We start from the raw sequence: 19,346 nt of genomic DNA on the forward strand, positions 1-19,346 counted from the left end.
AAAGACTGCCGTCGTCACCCTGTCTGGCATATGTATGGTGTCCATCCTGCATGCACGTGCATGCCCCCCTCCCTCCCCCCTCCCCTCCCCCCTCCCTCCCCTCCCCCCTCCCCTCCCCCTCCCCCCTCCCCTCCCCCCTCCCCTCACCCTCCTCCCTCCCCTCACCCTCCTCCCTCCCCTCACCCTCCTCCCTCCCCTCACCCTCCTCCCTCCCCTCACCCTCCTCCCTCCCCTCACCCTCCTCCCTCCCCTCACCCTCCTCCCTCCCCTCACCCTCCTCCCTCCCCTCACCCTCCTCCCTCCCCCCCACCCCTCCCCCGTCCCCCCACACACAAAATTCCTCCCGTGGTATGAGAGAAACAGACTTCTATTAACACAAAAATGACTTCCAGTGGTCATAATCACCATTTGTTGGTGATTTAGCCATTGGTCAACAGATCTTTTTCCTTGAAGTGATTTGTTACACCACAATACTAACTACAGTAAACTGTCAAGTTTATACATTTTCATAACATTTTCTGTGTGTCAGTACACTAATTAAAGCTGTTCATCTATAACAACGAATTCTCTATTCCATTGTTTTTGTGCATTTTAACATTTTTCTTAGCCTATGGTAGAGATTTTGCATATTACCTGAAACGCTTAAATGTCATTTGTAATTAATTGAAATAATTTTTAAGGATTCAGATTGAGTAGACCAGTAACCTACTTGCTGAAGCCTGTGTCTGAAACTTGTAATGAGTTTTGTAAGCCGTACAGCATACCATTTACTGACACAAGTAGTTTCTTTTGCATCAGAATACAAAGTTAAATTATTTGAACGGAGCAACAGGGTAAGTATCACCTTTCTTTGCATGGAGAGTATTTTGTATTGCTATGAAAATAGCAGTGCTCTTTTTAAAAGAAAATTTGAAAAAGCGTACATAAAGCTGTGCTGTTTCTTAAGAATACAGGGTACTTTTCTGGCTCAATATTATGCAAAAATCAACACCTATTTCTTTCAGGCACTGTTTATAATGTCTATGTTAACAGATTTTTTGTTGATATCAGATAATGCAACACACTTTCTAAACAAATTAGAAGTATTTTGAATATTTTTAAACATGCTTAGGTTTATTAAAAATAATTACAAGGTAATTGATGAATTTTTTTTCCAAAATGCTTCCTCAAATTGAGGTACCATTTAATCCAATGTTATACATTTGAAGGGGAGAGAATTTTTACCAGATATGCGTGACATGATGGCTGAGGTACTAGACCTATTTAATTCCACTTATTATGTATATTACAAGGATAAAAAATATCATCTTACATTTTAATTTTTATAATTTTTTTCTAATAAAAATATTTTTTTCTAGAATTTAGTTGATCCTGCAATAAAGCTTAGGTCTAGTACCTAAGTATGTACCATTGCAAGTTACAGAAAAAATTAGAGCAATGCTTTATAAACTTGAGGAAATATTTGTTCCTGAATTCTGAAAAATAAAACTTGCAGGAAATTGCAAATGAAGATAGGAGTCCAATTAAACTGTGCCTCAGAACATTCCTGAAGCATATTTTTCATCCTGCTGCATTTCTTCATCTTCAAGCTTCATCTTGCCATTCCTTTTAGCACTTCTTGCTCCTTTGGTAACTTGAAGAGCGAATCTTTCAGCTTCACGCACCCGTTGTCTGCCATGCGCAAGCAGTTGATCTTCCATATTAGAGCCCCATTTTATGACAAAATTTCTCAGGGCTTCCAGCCGTCCTATTACTCCATCATTGAAACATATCCCTGCTTCTAGTACACCAATTTTTAATGTATTAAGTCCTACAAAAACATTCTTGGGTAATCTTTCTAGTATGCAATGGTTGAAACTTTCATTTGTATTCTGAGTGCCCAATGAAGACATTTACTAAGCAGAACAAGGTCACTCAGGTATCTGAAAATTGGTTTTATTTCATTCATAACAGGATTTGGAAGAGAATGCGTATGATGGTATATTTGACAATTTTTTTGGTAACCACACCAAGAATCTGCTCCTTTAGGGCAAAGTCCGTGAACAGGGTGGTCATTACAGTTTTGTTACCAAGGTATCACCATAAATATTGAACTCATTAATTTTATTGAAAGCTTTAGTCACCATTGCGTAGGTACTTTGTATATCTGTCATTATTAAAGCTCACCAACCTCTGAAATGTTTTTAGAGCTCCATCACATTCCATACCTCCAGTGTAACCATCATAATTCTTAGAACACAGATCAATAGTCCTTCAGTGTTACCATGACATGTGTGGCAGTATTTAGATAAGCACTTAACATCAACAACTTTTCCATTCTCCAGAGAAGTAGCACTGACAACACCATTCAAGGAACGATGTCCTTGACGTTACCATGTCCTATCAAGTGCAACAACGATGTTCGTGGTTCCACTAATATTTACAGGTTTTTCTACTGCACGTTTTGTAGATGCTTTAGACACAACCATCAAGGCACCTAAAAGTATTGTTATGTACTTGCTGAAACAACTAGGAGGAGGAGGAGGAGGAGGAGGAGGAGGAGGAGGAGGAGGAAGGTCCACAAAACGTTTGAGCAGCCTTTTTTCCTTTTCCTATTGCATGCATTGCATACACTAACTTCAGATTCACATCATATGAATTATGCACAATGTTCGAAGTCATTTTTGAGGTAGATTTATTGCAGGATCTATACAGAACAACTAATTTTGACGCTAAACCCTTCCCGCTACTTTGTTGTTCAGTCATTTCCAGACAACCTACACCATCACAGTGTTTACATTTAGCCAATTCCTTTATCAAAGAAGATAAGATGCCCACATAAACAGCAACAAATCCACTACAAACAGTGTCATTGTTAACACAAATATTTGAATCACCAGGAGGCGTGCCGTGTGGGAGTTTCTTCCCTGAAGAACTGATACAGAAGTTACTTTCAGCATTGTGGCTTGCTTTGTTTGTGAACTGGTTACCACGGAATTTCCTTATATTGAATTTCTTGATGTGTGGCATAGTTTGTATTTATTGCACACTAAAGGATGTGTACTTCCAGAAATATATGTAGCACTTGGGCAACAAACATTCAGTAACACATGAACGAACTACTTCAGCGAAACAAAAGCAAATACTAACAAAGATAATCATTTACAGACACTAGCAACCTGCACTGTTACCAGCATATACAATGTATCATACGTATAGTTGCTGGAAACAAAGTTCACAATTCTTTTCGGAATAATACTGGTTTCTTTAACAGAAATAAAGGGGGCATGGCGGCATACACGACCATAACTTTAAAATTTGACATTTTTCATTTGGAACCCTATAATGTATATATCAAAGTAATCAGAAAAGACCATAGAACTTAACAAAATCACAAAAAATTTTCATTTTTTTTTACCATTTATAAGTATCCCGTACCCTTAAAGGTGAGATGGATTTGACAGAGTGATGGAGAAAACATTAAATGTTTGTTTGGAAAAGTAAAATACTTAAATGAAAGTGTCAGTTACACTTTGAAGTTTTATAAATTCATATAAATAGAAGAGCCTTCAAAGGTTGTGCAGTATGGTTTATATTTTGGTAATGTGCAGCTGTAGCTATGTCGCTGTATATGTTAAAACAGAAGATGTAACAACTCTTCTGTATTTGCAGATTTCAGAATATTAATATGGTATTTGCATTTCAGATTCAAGTAATGGTGCATGAAGTGAGAATCACAAATCAGATCATGTATCTGTATCCGAGTATAGAAGAAGCTCGTTTTCAAATAATGCAACAGTTGTTTGCATGGCAAGCTATAGTGACTTCACAGACAAGATTACAAAGCTCCAGGTATCAAGTTGCTCTTGACCGCCCATCTTCACCAACATATCGCAACCTTCTCACAAAATTGCCCCAGGGTTGTAATGTACTTGAGTCAGCATATGATGCTATTGAAAACAAGATTAAGGAGGTGAGTGACCTCTGAAGAGTATCTTTCTATAGAACTGAAAATCTGAGATAGAATCGTAAATACGATTAAATATGCATGGGACTGCAAATGAGTGTTTTGTCTTCTTGTGTAAGAGCTGCCTTCAAAAATATTTTTTAAACTTTTTCAGTAATTCTTTTTACTCATGTTCAGTGACAGTACATATCATGCTGAAATATGTTTTTCTGCTAATAGGTACAAAAGTATGTTGGAGAGTGGCTTTGCTTCCAGTCATTGTGGGACCTACAGTCAGATAATCTCTATGGAAAGCTCGGAGAAAATATTGATCTTTGGATGAAGTGTCTACATGATATAAAGTGAGTATATTGCCATCTTAGTCTTCTTCTTATGACATCTGCTAAGGATTTGAGCAAGGCATGTCAACATGTTTGACAACTCACAGTGGAACAGAGTTTATATTTACTCAGTCAATTAGTAGCCTCTTTTGTAGTTAGTTGAGGTCTGAGTTGGAGGAGGAAAAAGGATGCAAAGATGGAACCCATCTTCTGGAGATAGGTGTGTAGCTGCAGCAGATGCAAAGTACAGATGTCTCTGCTGGGCAAACATTAAGATATTAGGAAGCTATAGATAACAGTGAATTATTTGTTTTATTGTGTTTTGGATTCTACTGTCAATGTCTACAATACAGTCTGTTCCTCTCCTTTTTTGCCTACTGTCCTGAGGTCCTTGTGGCAATTAGAGTACTTCAAATTGATAGGGTGTCAGTATAAGGCCACTGTAATGAAACTTACTTGCAACACTTCTCTTTATGTACAAAATTGATATTTATAACCATTAAAAGTTAGTTAGCTTATCAAGTAACTTATCATGGTTACAACTTAATAAGTCAACAAATGGAATCAATGACTTGGTAAATTTGGCCTCCGACTGAATATCAAGAAGACAGAATACATGGAGTGTTTTATTGAAACTGATGGGACAAAGTCAGTGGAGAAGACCTGCAGAAATTGGAGCAATTCAAATATCTTGGCTGACTCATATGCAGTGGATGGCGAAAGTCTACTGGATGTCCGTTGCCTTGTTAACACCAGCTGGATGAAATGGCACCAGGTGACTGGCATGCTGTGTGATTGCCATATGCCTCTATGCCTTAAGTCAAAGCTTTATGGGACAGTAGTATTTCCAATTGTACTTTATGGGTCAGAGTGTCGGCCAATGACAATGAAGCATGAGCGTGCTCAGCAGATGATGGAAATGCATATGCTCTTATGGTCCCTTGGGCTTACCTGATTTGACTATGCAACAAACGTCAACGTTAGACTGTGACTTGGGTTTACACCAGTCTCGGACAAACTACGGGAATGCAGGTTCAGATGATAGACATGTAATGCTTACTAAAGTAGACTCTGTGTCAAAAAACAGCTATGCACCTAGACATAAATGACCGATGACCTTGTGGCAGACCCAAGACCCAATAGATGGACTGTATATAGAAGGATATGGAATTAATCAATGCCACCTACGAAGATGCCCTTAACAGACCCAAATGGAGGCAGATGTGTCAACGAGCAGACCCTGCTTAGCATGGGAAAAATGCTAAGAAGAAGAAGAAGAAGAAGAAGAAGAAGAAAAGTTACTTGATTCACTCACAAAGCAAAATGATAAGTTACTCTCTGTGTCAGTCATTTCTCACACACTGTCACTTCCTGCCAGTTCATTGCACAAATAATTATTTGCATTTATGTCCATGCTCTGTGCTGTAGTTTCCAGTACATTACAAAAACATCTGCCTCATGAGTTCTTTGTTACTTTGTTATGTGTAACTCTGTTCTGTGACATAGTGCAATAGGCTGAATATTCTGTTGCCTTCTGTGTGGTATTGCGATCTTTTGAGTCCTCCATTTAATGTGCTGACTATGTTTTAACTTGGTGTTTGAGTGAATACCAAGGGATTTCACATATAATATCTCATTTAGTGTGTCACCAGTATAGTCTGTTTAAAATTATTTTTTAACTGACACGTTAAGCTTCTGATGAGAGCTTTGAATGTCACGAATGAAGCGTTTGATTCTGACAATGTGCCGTCACAAAACATTGGTTCACTTGGGGTACACCTACACGACAGCAGATGATCCGTATGACACAATTATAATTTGGCAAATGGAATGCTGAGCCCTGCTAACAGTCTGTTCACTCGGTGTTGACCACATTGGGAAGCCATACATTATGGTCACAGCTGGTTGACCAAGGCCTTAGCTGTTGTGCAGCTCAAGACCATTGTGACAATGCTCTAGTGCATGTGACAAGTGTCAACTGAAAAGTGATTTTTATTGGACTTTCTTTAAAATCATTTATGCTCTGTGTATTCTCATACTCAGATTGTGATCTTATATAATACATCATGCAAGACATCTTTGGCCTTTTCATTTTGGCCCTTATTTCTTCATCACACATTTCCACTAGTGTCAGTTACATCATTTTCTGCATTTTTAATTGCTCTTATATTTAGCACATACATCCCAATTCTTTTATCTTCACAATCCATAATCCTGAATTCATGTTTTTTTTAACTAGTGATCTCCATCATTTTTACTAGATCCCCAATAAAGATCTGACTTTTATAGTGTTACCGCTGTTACATAGTTCTTACAGCAGTCGGGCAAAATTTAATTAAATATGAGAAAATTTTGAAGAAATTTACAGGTCAAGGGAAAGAGTGATATTTCTTGGGTCATATATTTGGAAGTGTAATTTTTACTTGCACTGTTTTTGTTAATATCACAACAAATGTACTAGTAGATATTGCTTGGTAGCTGGCAACAAATAAGAGTTATTTACTGAATATGAGTTGCTTATCTCAAATGATGTAATTAGGAATGGGATCGTTTGCTTTCTTCTGTGTATAATCACCTTGAACTGCTCTCTGGTATTGAGATTGATGATATCATCTGGTTTGTCATTTTCACAAGCTTACTTGTTGCTATCCTCTGTGTTTACTGTACTCCTGTGGGCACAGTGTTATAAACAGATTCCTCCTGTGAATCAGACAGTCCATGATTTAATCATGTACACACCAGATGTCACTAAAAGAACTTGCTTTCAGGAAATCACGAACTACGTTTGACACATCAGATACACGCCGGGAATTTGGTCCAATTGTGATTGATTATGCCAAGGTACAAAGCAAAGTATCACTCAAGTATGACTCTTGGCACAAGGAGACACTTGCTAAATTTGGTTCTCTGCTAGGAAATGAAATGGCTCAATTTCATTCCCAAGTTTCTAAGGTATTTACATGAATTACTTTTTTCTTCTTAGAGTATTCATTTCAGTCTGCTGTACTGTTTCACACAGTGTTAATAGTAAGTGAATTTTTTTGGAAAATATTTCTTTAATTAAAATGATTTTTTAAAAAATCAGTCTCGCAGTGAACTAGAGCAACAGAGTATTGAAGCAGCAAGCACATCTGATGCAGTCACTTTCATAACATACGTGCAAAGTCTAAAGAGAAAGATGAAGGCCTGGGAAAAACAGGTACATAAAAATTATTTACTTATTTCATCATTAATTTTTGTGTTGTAAAGAAATGCAGAATAATTACATATCGCACACTTTCAGGTGGATGTGTACAGTGAAGGACAGTTAATCTTGGAGAGGCAGCGATTTCAGTTCCCAAGTTCTTGGCTACATGTTGACAACATTGTAGGCGAATGGAGTGCTTTTAATGAAATAATAAAGCGCAAGGATTCATCAATACAGTCACAGGTTTGTGCTTAAATAAAATCTCTTTAGCTGTGATATACAGTACTGCTCATAAGTTTAAAACTGTTCGGTTTTATTTTAATTAAAATAGTAATCTTAGAAATGTATTGATCTAGAATAGTATGTGTTTGTGGCAGTATATTAACTCATTACGCAGGTAAAGAAATTTTCTGTATTTTGATTATTATGGTTAAATTTAAATTTCATAAAACTGATTCTAAGAAGCAAATTATGTGTTAGCATATTTGTGGTTAGCTTTACTAATGAAATAGTAAGAAGATAGCTGAAATGTTGTGGGATAAGCAGTACAAATGGTTAAGGGAAAGTCTCAGAGGTGGTAATCATTGTATAATACTGCACTGAAGTAAAGCATTACTCATAAAATTAGGAAATTATTGATGTTGTGAACAGTATGGTGAGTTTCCTAAATTTCATTGAGAATGCATGTTTTCCTTTCAAATTTCACTAATGATTAGCATAGTTTTGGCAACTTTTCTAGAAATAATCGTTGTCCTTGTAGAGAGTTTAGTATCCCCACCAGTGAATGTACATTAGGCGACAGATGAGTGGGTGTGGATCTCGCGAATAGTAGTGAGGAAAGCTATCGTGGATGCTGCACATTGAGTGTCGTGTTGGCAGAACCATTGACTTGTGTATGTTGGCAGTGTAGGCTGGCTTGTGGGCTCTTAGAGTGAGATTGACTTACAGAGACGTGGCTTTCATATTGTGCCTTGCTCTTGGTTCTGCACATCAGTTGTTTTGATGATTTTCCTTGGTCACTTTTTGTGCTTTTTCTCCAAGGATCTCTAAGTGGTGTTTGGAATATCTGCTCTCCCATAGATTGACCTACATATTGAGTGTTTCCTCTTCCCCAGAGCAGCTTCTGGTATGAGCACACATCATTGGTTAGAGTAGTGACATTTATGCCAACATAATGGTTTTGTGGCATTGTCGTGCCTCAGCAGATACAAAAGTGACTTTTGTGAACGGCAAATTGCATTATGTTTGAAATTGTTTCAGAAGATGTTTGTTGTAAAAATGTTTGTGTAAATAACTATTTTACTATGATTTACAGGAGTAATTAGTCTGTTTCACATAAAATTTGAACAATATGTTTTCTGTGGAGTGTTAAATTTTGTAACGAACTGTCCTTTTTGTGTTTCTTGAGAATTGTTGGCTATTTCCTCATCTTTTCATTGACAGAAGAATTAACTTGTTGCACTTTTACAAAAAGTGTATTGAAACAAGTATTGATTATGATGACAAATCATTAGTTAGTTTAAGATGTAATGCTGTATGGTGAATAGACTTGTAAAAATATCTGGTGACTGCTGACATTTTAAACTTAAAATCTTCTGCAGAGCAGAGAAAACTGAGCACATGTGACTGTATCTTAAGTTTGTATTCACCTTGATGTGTCTAGATTCTTATTGCTACTAGGTGGAACAAAAGTTTGGGCTTTAATCTTTATCTTATGTTTAATATGTCTATATATATCTTGACAGCTTTCAAGATGAGCAGTACTTTGCATTGTCAGTGTTTACACACCAACCTGGACTTTTTATGTAAATAATACAGAGTGATTCAAAAAGAATACCACAACTTTAAAAATGTGTATTTAATGAAAGAAACATAATATAACCTTCTGTTACACATCATTACAAAGAGTATTTAAAAAGGTTTTTTTTTTCACTCAAAAACAAGTTCAGAGATGTTCAATATGGCCCCCTCCAGACACTCGAGCAATATCTACCCGATACTCCAACTCGTTCCAGACTCTCTGTAGCATATCAGGCGTAACAGTTTGGATAGCTGCTGTTATTTCTTGTTTCAAATCATCAATGGTGGCTGGGAGAGGTGCGCGAAACACTATCCTTAACATACCCCCATAAGAAAAAATCGCAGGGGGTAAGATCAGGGCTTCTTGGAGGCCAGTGATGAAGTGCTCTGTCACGGGCTGCCTGGCGGCCGATCCATCGCCTCGGGTAGTTGACGTTCAGGTGGAATTTGCAGCTCTCTGCTAGCTCTGCGAGTCGATTTTCCTGGGCTGCGAACAAATGCTTGCTGGATGCGTGCTACATTTTCATCACTCGTTCTCGGCCGTCCAGAACTTTTCCCTTTGCACAAACACCCATCCTCTGTAAACTGTTTATACCAACGTTTAATACACCACCTATCAGGAGGTTTAACACCATACTTCGTTCGAAATGCACGCTGAACAACTGTTGTCGATTCACTTCTGCCGTACTCAGTAACACAAAAAGCTTTCTGTTGAGCGGTCGCCATCTTAGCATCAACTGACGCTGACGCCTAGTCAACAGCGCCTCAAGCGAACAAATGTACAACTAAATGAAACTTTATAGCTCCCTTAATTCGCCGACAGATACTGCTTAGCTCTGCCTTTTGTCGTTGCAGAGTTTTAAATTCCTAAAGTTGTGGTATTCTTTTTGAATCACCCTGTATTGATATAAATTGTATATCCTTCTATACTTTTGTATGAAAGGAAAAAAAGATGGCTTTTAAAGTTTTGCTTCAGGGTTGTAACGGCAGCTGCTGATGGTATTTCATTTCTTGTAGGTTGCAAGTTTGCAGATGAAAATTGTGACGGAAGATAAGGCAGTGGAGGCTCGTACCAATGACTTTTTGAATGACTGGGAACGTAATAAGCCTGTGGAAGGACACTTACGGCCTGATGATGCACTGCAACAACTACATATGTATGAAACAAAGTTTGCCAGACTTAAAGAAGAGCGAGACAACGTTGCCAAAGCTAAGGAAGCACTGGAGCTACAAGAACCAGGTTTCTTTGTTTTTTGGTATCTTGTGCTGTTGTACAGGATTATTTGTTTAGAATAATGTAAAGAGCATAATGGAAACAAATATTTATTTTAGTAACATCAGTATTTCCTGCTATGAAGCTTGTAATTCCCTTGGTACTGTATTTAACTGCAAAGATATTGAGTTACCTTATTGCACACTTTTTCCTTAGCCTGTATATTAAGAACAACGAGTTGTATGAATAAAATGGAGAATATATTTTATACTCAGAATTTCAGAGAACATTCTCAGCTTCGCATGAATAAAGTGTGTAGGAAAATATACTTCATCCGAGAATGTCGTCACTATGAGCGAAAGGGAGGGGGAAGTTGCTCAAAACAAATAATGTTTTCCGATTTTGTATGAATAAAACTAGAAGAGCTTCTAATAAGTCGAGAATTTTCTCCTTTTTTGAAATGAACTCTGTAGTATACTTAGAGCTGAGTAAGTTCTGTTGAAATAACAGCTTTACAGAGGTTTTCTTTAGTAACAGTGGCAGAACTTACATTGCTTGGAAGGCAAGAAAAGATACATGTAGCCCAAAGAAATACTGAAGAGAGAAGCAATAGAAGTTTATACGGGCTTAACAATAAAAAAATTATTTGCCTGGTGAACTTCCTTTCCAAAAATAATGAAAGAATATGGGGACCTTTGAAACTAAGTGAAAATTGAAGAATTTTCGTTGTCATATAACAGACTGCAACTGTACACGGTTTCGTTCACTACCTATTTTTCACGTGGCTCATCTGCAAAGGGGGTTGGTAGTGAACGGTTGCATTTGCGCCCCTAATACCGAGTCATATATAGGCTAGCCTTTGAACAGTAATGAATTGAATACACAGTTGTCTATACCACAACCTTGCGCTAAATGAGGTACACTATACAAATTCAGATTGAAACTTATTTATTTAAAAAGCACTTCTAACTTTGTGACCATGCATCTTTAAGTTCACAAATAAATCCGATCTGGATAATTAGTATTTGGTGCAATTCGTACACATGGTTTGTCTCGCACCTAAGCACTTTCATGTTGTTCCTTCACAGTTTATTCACATACACGGGCATCCATGCTTACACTTGCGGCACTTTGCCGCCCCGAACTTACCACAACGGACAACAGACCTCCTTTTCCTGCTCATATCCCCAGTCCTGAGTCGGGTCACGTGACACAACATTAATCAAAATAATTCATAAAAAGGGCCACAATTCATTTACAATTTTTTATAAGATTTAAATACTTAAATCTAAATGCATTATATAATTTTACACACATTTATCACCACATAATTTTATAATTCGTCGCAAAAAAAAAAAAAAAAGAAAAAGAAAAAAAAAAACTATGCAACAGAACTACAATGCTCATCAAAACACAAAACAAGTATTTTTATGTCCATTTTGCATTACACTATTTGCACTCTGCATTTAATACATAATTTTATTCTTAAGCACGGAAAATTAAAGTAGGGACTAATTTATGACATGCTATCAGATTTACATAATTAAGAATAACTCCATGTTTTGGCACAGTTTCACCCTCTCCCTTCATTTAATGACGTCGTCGCATGAAATACCAGACATACAAACACCTGTCTGGCACTACAAAAATCAAAACTGAATGGTGTCTTCATATTAAATAATGACTTACTTTGCAGTTGGCTCGTTTTCACATTATTTCTATTTCAATGATCCGGGGGCTCATTACAAGCACACTCTACATTATTAACTTAAGTGCAAATCCATGTACAGTAATTATCTGCAATTATGTAACCAAGTAATTTAAACCATCTGATACTGCTGAATGTGCTTTCTCTTTATCAGGGAAAGATGAGTGTATAAATATATTGATTTTTCTTTGTGCTTTTCGCATTCCATCGATTTTTTCCATAGCTGATATTTCCATTGCCAGCAAAGCTGCTGTATGGCCATATTATCCCCCGTTACCTTAAAAGACCCAAGTTTTCAGACTGGTGTATGAGAAGACTTAGGTATATTTTCAGAAGTTCATAATATTTTCTCACAGCATAAATAATATATTTTTTGTGTTAAAATTAAGTAGGTAGATCAGAAAAATTAATAAGTGGGTTATTACAAAGCTAGTGACTTGTTCCTTGTAATGAAACGCGTGGGCAACTACTTACATACTAGATGCGCAAGTGGACCATTATGCATCTTATTTAACCAATATGACAAGAGTTACAGTTTGGAGTAGATGAAAATGTCATCTAACCATGAGATTTTGTTTGTGTAACGTATTCACCTAACTTCAATAAGAAAAAAGTTTACCACATGTTGAAAATTCAGTAACATAACAAGAAAACGCATTTTCGTAAAGTATCTGTAATCATCTTAATGATTTGTTGATGCACACAAAAGTAAAATCTTCTCAAGGAGGAGTGGAAATACTGAGAAGGAACTCCCTCATCAGAGAATATGCTTCAAATCTTTTCTCAGAGAATATTCTTTTGTGCTGAGAATCTTCTCTGAAGAATGTTCTCTTTTTTTATTCATATGACCCAGTGTTTAATGTAAAGAAATGTTACTGCACTATTTAGCTGAATGTAGAAGTGTATCATTATCATTAATGTGTAATTTTCGAAATATCATTGTTTTCTCTTCTACCTATGAAATTTCCTCAGAACTACATGTTATGATTAGCTGTTCTCTACACAAAATGTACTTACTTCTTATTAACACTCTATCGGTTACCATGTGATGACAAAGGAGTCAGTCATAATGATGGAAATTTTAATATAGACCAGTTTAGAAGGTGATTGTTTCAATGCAGGTGGTGTGAGCACAAGTGAAGATCGAATGCAAGTGGTGTTCGAAGAACTACAAGATCTCAGAGGTGTTTGGTCAGAATTGTCTCGCATCTGGGCACAAATTGATGAAATCCGCGAGAAACCCTGGCTATCTGTACAACCACGCAAAATACGAGCACAGCTAGATACGTTGCTGAGCCAGCTGAAGGAACTTCCTGCAAGACTTCGCCAATATGCCTCTTATGAATATGTTAGAAAGATGTTATTGGGGTACACAAAGGTATGTTAAATTGTTTTTCATTGTACTTTGTGGTATTAATGTTTAGTATGAAATGAAGTTTTTATCAGATTTCAGTGATGTCAAAAGCAGGTTCTTTGCAGTTATTGGGTATATGAAACTTGTGTATGGTGTAGTGAAAATGACAGAGTGAATTTCTGGCCGGAAGGAGCAGATTTGCATGATACCTGCACATGCACACACATGTGATTAGTGACAGAAAATGCCAGAACTTTTAGGTTTTTAGTTTGACACACATTCTGTCACCGAGGCACACTCTGCACTGTAAACATAGTGTCTTGTGTGCCTGTTGTTTTTTTACTAACTACTTCTTGCATTTGTGTGTAATAATGAACACAAAGACGCAAAAGTTTGTATTAGGGTCCATAATTTCTCCACTATGTTTGTGAGAATGAAGTGTGTCTGAAAAGTGTGTGCATTAATGGGGAAGTAGCATTTTGTTATTTAGTCATAATTTGTGCAAGTTCTAGTGTACATGCCTCTTTGTTGCACATAAAGTTACATCAAATGGACCTCCTGAAATTTTAATTATACTACTTCTTTCATGTGTGATGAAATTGATTGAAGACTTGTGAAACTGACTCATGTGAATTATATTAATACAAACTTCCTTCATAGATCAACATGATGATCGTTGAACTAAAGTCAGATGCGTTGAAGGAACGTCACTGGAAACTTCTGATGAAACAACTGCGTGTAAATTGGGTTCTTTCTGAGCTCAATTTAGGAATGGTGTGGGATGTTGATCTTCAAAAGAATGAATCAATTGTTAAAGACATCATACTTGTGGCACAAGGAGAAATGGCTCTAGAAGAATTTTTGAAACAAGTGAGTAGTGAATGCTTTTAATTAAGAGAGCTATATTTTCAGTTATCTGGGTATTTGACTAGGGCAGACAACATAAGTGCAATATTAAGTGTTTTTAGATGTAATTTTGATTTCACCCTAGACAAATTCTGAGCTGTTCAACTTGATACAAGAATAGTCCTGTTTCCTGCAGTCCTCCCAGCTTTTTTTGAAAAAAGGCTCTTTTTCATTTTTAAGGGTAACATTTTTTTTCGCTTTGTGTGTGTTTGTATGCCTGATGCAGAGCCTTACCGAGGTGATCCTGCATCCCTGGCAAAACTGCCATAGCTGCGAACCCTATGTCATTTCCCCATGAAACAACCCATTAGCAATTTTTCTCTATGCATATACAGATGCAGATTTTATAATCATGTAAACAAGTTTATTAAAAATGAAGCATTAATGGAAAATATTACGTAAATGAACTATATTGATATATATTGATATATATTGTAATTATTATTATTATTATTATTTTTTTCGATTATTCCCATTTAAGAGAGCGTTTGAACTTGAATTCCTTTATGATGATTGTTTGTTTTTTCTGAGCCCAAATTTTCTTCATGTGTTCACTGTGTTGTTTCTTTCGCTCCGCTGTCCATTTGCATCCTGGTCTCTTCTGTGTTGTGGTGTCAAATTTATGTTTTTTGATGATGTTCCTGAATTCAGTTCTATTTTCTGCATCGTTTACTGTTATGTGTGCTTGTCTGAGGTCCTCTTCAACTTCTTTTATCCATTTTGTTTTTCCCCTGCCTGAGTTGATGACTTTAAGAATTTGCTTTGAAATTCTGTTTTCATTCATCCTGTGGATATGTCCATAGAACTGCATTCTTCTTTTCCTTATTGTATCCGTAATCTTGTCTGTGTATTTATATAGTTCTGATGTTGGTCTCTTCTTCCAGATTCCTTGCTCTTGTATCGGGCCAAAAATTTTCCTGAGAATTTTCCTTTCTTGTTTCTCTATTTCTTTGATTTTAGTTTGCCCACCTATTTGTGTCGTTTCAGATGCATACAGTGCCTCCAGAAGTACGACAGTGTTGTAGTGCCTCAATTTTGCATTAATGGATATGGACTTTTTGTTATAATAGTTCCACGTGAGTTTATATGCTTTCTGTAGTTTTTTATTCTTTCCTCATTGGCCTTTAGGTTGATCCCTGATGGCTGGATGATTTCTCCCAGGTACTTAAAATGTGGTACTTGTACAATTTTCCCATGGGTTGTCACAATAGGCAATGTCTTGTGGCACTCTTTCTATATACTGGGTTTCCTCATATGAGATTTGCAGGCCAGTTCTTTGTGCAATTTCATGTAACTTCTCTATGGCGTTAGTGGCTTCTTTTCTATTATTTGTGAGGATTGCAAGGTCATCTGCAAAAGCTAAACACTTCACATTGAATCTATTATCTTTTCTAATGCCAATTTGGATTCCTTTGACTTCTTTTTCCCATGTCCTGATAATTTTTTCAAGAATGATATTAAAGAGTAATGGTGAAAGTCCGTCACCCTGTCGCACTCCAGTTTGGATTTCAAGTGGTTCCGAGATATCCCCCATAAATTTAACCTTGGAGACTGTGTCAGTTAATGTTTCCCGAATGATTGCTCTTGTCTTTCTGTCAATGCTGAATTCTTCCAGCGTCTTACAGAGTGCTACTCTGTCATAGGCCTTTTTAAAATCTACAAAAGTAACCACTGTGTTTCGGGTGTTTCTCATCTGGAGAATCATTTTCAGATTCCAGATCTGCTCTATGCATGATTGTCCCTTGCGAAAACCAACCTGGTATTCTCCTATTTGTGGGTCAGCTTGTTCTTCTAATCTATTGATGAGAACTTTTGATAAGATTTTATATGTGACCGGTACAGTGAGATACCCCTGTAATTATTTGGTTCAGTTTTGTCCCCTTTTTTTGTGGAGTGGATGGATGAGTGCGCATTTCCATTCAGAAGGGATCTGTTCTGTTTCCCAAATGTTTAATATGATTTTGTGAATTATTCCTGTTGATCTTTCATCATTTAGTTTCCATAGTTCTGCAATAATTCCATCTTCTCCTGGGGCTCTATTGTTTTTCAGTGTCTTGATAATTTCTACTATTTCATTGATGGTTGGCGGTTTAGCATCAGGATTTGGTGTAGACGTCTCGTAGTGAATATCCTCTGTAGGTCTTTCGCAGTTGAGAAGTTTGTTGAAATAGTCTGCGAGGATTTGGCAGTTATTCTTCGTGTTAGTTTCTAGTGAACCATCCGGTTTCTTGAAACAAAGATTGGGTGGCTGGTATCCTGCAATATGTTCTTTAAATGTCTTATAAAAATTCCTGGCGTTGTTCTTCTTAAAATCTTGTTCTATCTCATCTAGTCGCCGTTTGTCATAATTTCTTTTTTCCCTCTGAATAGTTTTTGATGTTTGTTTTCGGATTACTAGAAATTGTTGCCATTTTTCTGATGTTTTGTGACTATTGAAGTTTTTCCAGGCATTGGTCCTTTCTTCTATTGCTTGGTCACATATTATATTCCACCACCTGTTTTCTCCTTCTCGGGGGTTGACCCAATTTCATCGTGGATTTGAGGACGTCCACAAGTTCTGTCCAGTTTGTGGTGTTTGTCTGACTAATTTCCTGTAAGATGTTTTCCTTGTTGAGATTTATGTATTCGGGGTCTGGTCTCAGCACTTTGTAGTTTTGGCTTTTTTCTATTGGGTTGTAATCTGGTCTTTATCTGTAGAAGATGGTGGTCTGAGTCAAAAAATCCTCTTTTCGTTTTCACATTCAGAATTTCTGCTGTGTTACTCTTGGAGATGGCCACATGGTCTATCTGGAATTCACCCAACATTGTGTTGGGCGACTTCTAAGTATACAGTTTCTTGTTGGGTTTTTTGAATTGTGTTGACATAATTACGAGGCCGAAATTTTCACAAAAGCTTATCAATCTTTCCCCATTCTTGTTAGTTCTCTTGTGAGCTGTATGGATTCCAGTGATTTTCCTGTATTTTTTCTCTTTACCTAATTGTGCGTTAAAGTCGCCTAACAAGATTATTACATGGTGTTTGGCAATTTTGTTTGTCGTCTCTTCAAGGTCATTCCAGAAGTCATCCACTTTATGGCAGTTCTTCTTGTTATAGGTATTTGTGGGTGCGTGTGCGTTGATCAAGGTATATGCTTTGTTGGCCGATTTGACGGAGAGCGTTGATATACGTTCTGAGGCAGACTGGAAGTCAATGACAGAGTCGCTGATAGATTTGTGGACTGCAAATGCTGTGCCAAACAGTTTGAGTCCTTTCTCATTAGTTTTAACCGCTGGTTTCCCTTTGTAGATCCTGTAGTTGTCTGTATCAAAATGGTTTTCGTCCGTAAATCGTGTTTCCTGGATTGCAAGGATTTTGATCTGGAATTTTTGCAGCACGTCTGTAAGTTGTTTGATCTTGCCCAGTTTGAAAAGAGTATTAGTATTAAGTGTACCAATGAAGTGTCTTTGTTTTGTGTGTAATAATTTGGACGTCGTCTGGTTCTCAACCTTAGGCGTAACATGATGCTCCTGGTCCCCCGGAATCCGATGACCAGGTAGAGCCAGCCTTGCGACTGGTGCCCGGGGTAGTGGATTCATTCCTTGTGTTATCATCATGTTTGGATTTCAAGTTGAAAACTAACTTGGTGGTGGTCCTTCCCAGGAAAGATCACGAGGAATACGACTTCATTGTTGAGATCAAGAAGGTTGTTGCAGCCGCGTCATCTAGGCGAACAGACGCTGACCCCTAACCGCTGGATACCAGGCAGACGTTAGTGGATTTCAGTTGATAGTTTTGGTCCACCCCGGGTATTTTATTTCCCCGGTACCCTCCATATCTGGAGAGCATTCCCCTATCCGCCACCTGGGGAGGCGCCCGATGGGAGACTATCAACTCCACATGGGATTATTATTATTATTATTATTATTATTATTATTATAATTATAATTAATGTGTGACTCAGTGGCCTCGTGCAAGTTTTTCAATTGGATGCCAGTTTGGCAACTTGGGTGCCTGTAGCCTACTACAGTAATTGTACTGGGGGGGCTACAGTTTCAGGTGAAATCCGAACCACATGTCGTTCACATGGAATCTTCTCGTCATCAAGAAGGGAAGACTGAAATATTCCATGGTCTGACAAGGATTCAACACCATGACCTTTCATTCCAAGTATGCACTTTACAACTAGACCACTGGTCTGACTTGTGCATAAGAAATAAAATTGTGTTAAATAAGAAAAAAAGTATAAATTTAAAAAAAGAATTTAAATTCAAACAGTCAATATCTTATTGATTAAGACACCTATTGTACATTGGTGCTGAAAAAAAGTTGTAAGAGAATGGAAAATAGAGGAAGGAAATAAAAAAAGTTAATAACTACATACAACTGGGTAGATTGAAAGAAGCATTAATTTGATTGGCCTTTGCCGATCTCGTAATAATAGAACCTTAGAGAATGTAAAGGAGACAGCTGAAAATGCAGGTCTGCAAATATCACTTTAAAAGACTTTCGTAGATTAACTCGACAAGAATTCTAAGAAGCAAGTATGACAAGATCAATAAAACAGATAACTTTAAATATTTGGGTGAAAATATAAAAATAAATGTGGACAAGAACAATTAAAATCAGAATTGAAAAAAAATGAAAAGAGCATACATGAAAGTGCGAAATTCGTGCAATAAAATTTTTTCTAAAGATGTCAAATCAAGGCAGCCATAATACAGTTGTTAAACAAGAAGCCCTCTGTGCATCAGAAACCTTACTTTTATCTGCATGCAAAATGACATTAGAAGATTTAGAAAAGAAAGGAACAAGAATTGTACAAAAAAATATTAGGTGTATCAAGAACAAAGATGGCAGTTGGGTTTTAAGACCACATAAGGAAGTACTCAGTCTGCCCTAAAATTACGGATGAGATTATGAAAAGCCATGATA

The 19,346-nt window shown here is 37.0% G+C and overlaps 1 protein-coding gene across 3 annotated transcripts in view; it reads left to right on the plus strand.

The window, feature by feature from the left end:
• The window catches only part of LOC124787868 (dynein heavy chain, cytoplasmic), a 233,671-nt gene that overhangs the window by 63,136 nt on the left and 151,189 nt on the right, over positions 1-19,346 (plus strand). For all 3 annotated transcript variants that reach the window (XM_047254836.1, XM_047254837.1, XM_047254838.1), the window contains 8 exons: positions 3,686-3,952; positions 4,166-4,287; positions 7,035-7,218; positions 7,352-7,465; positions 7,550-7,696; positions 10,271-10,493; positions 13,296-13,552; positions 14,189-14,398. In XM_047254836.1, coding sequence (XP_047110792.1) covers positions 3,686-3,952; positions 4,166-4,287; positions 7,035-7,218; positions 7,352-7,465; positions 7,550-7,696; positions 10,271-10,493; positions 13,296-13,552; positions 14,189-14,398 — 1,524 coding nt within the window. The remainder of the gene's footprint in view (positions 1-3,685; positions 3,953-4,165; positions 4,288-7,034; positions 7,219-7,351; positions 7,466-7,549; positions 7,697-10,270; positions 10,494-13,295; positions 13,553-14,188; positions 14,399-19,346) is intronic.

This window comes from Schistocerca piceifrons, chromosome 3 (assembly GCF_021461385.2).
Source record: "Schistocerca piceifrons isolate TAMUIC-IGC-003096 chromosome 3, iqSchPice1.1, whole genome shotgun sequence".
NCBI classification, from domain to species: Eukaryota; Metazoa; Arthropoda; class Insecta; order Orthoptera; family Acrididae; genus Schistocerca; species Schistocerca piceifrons.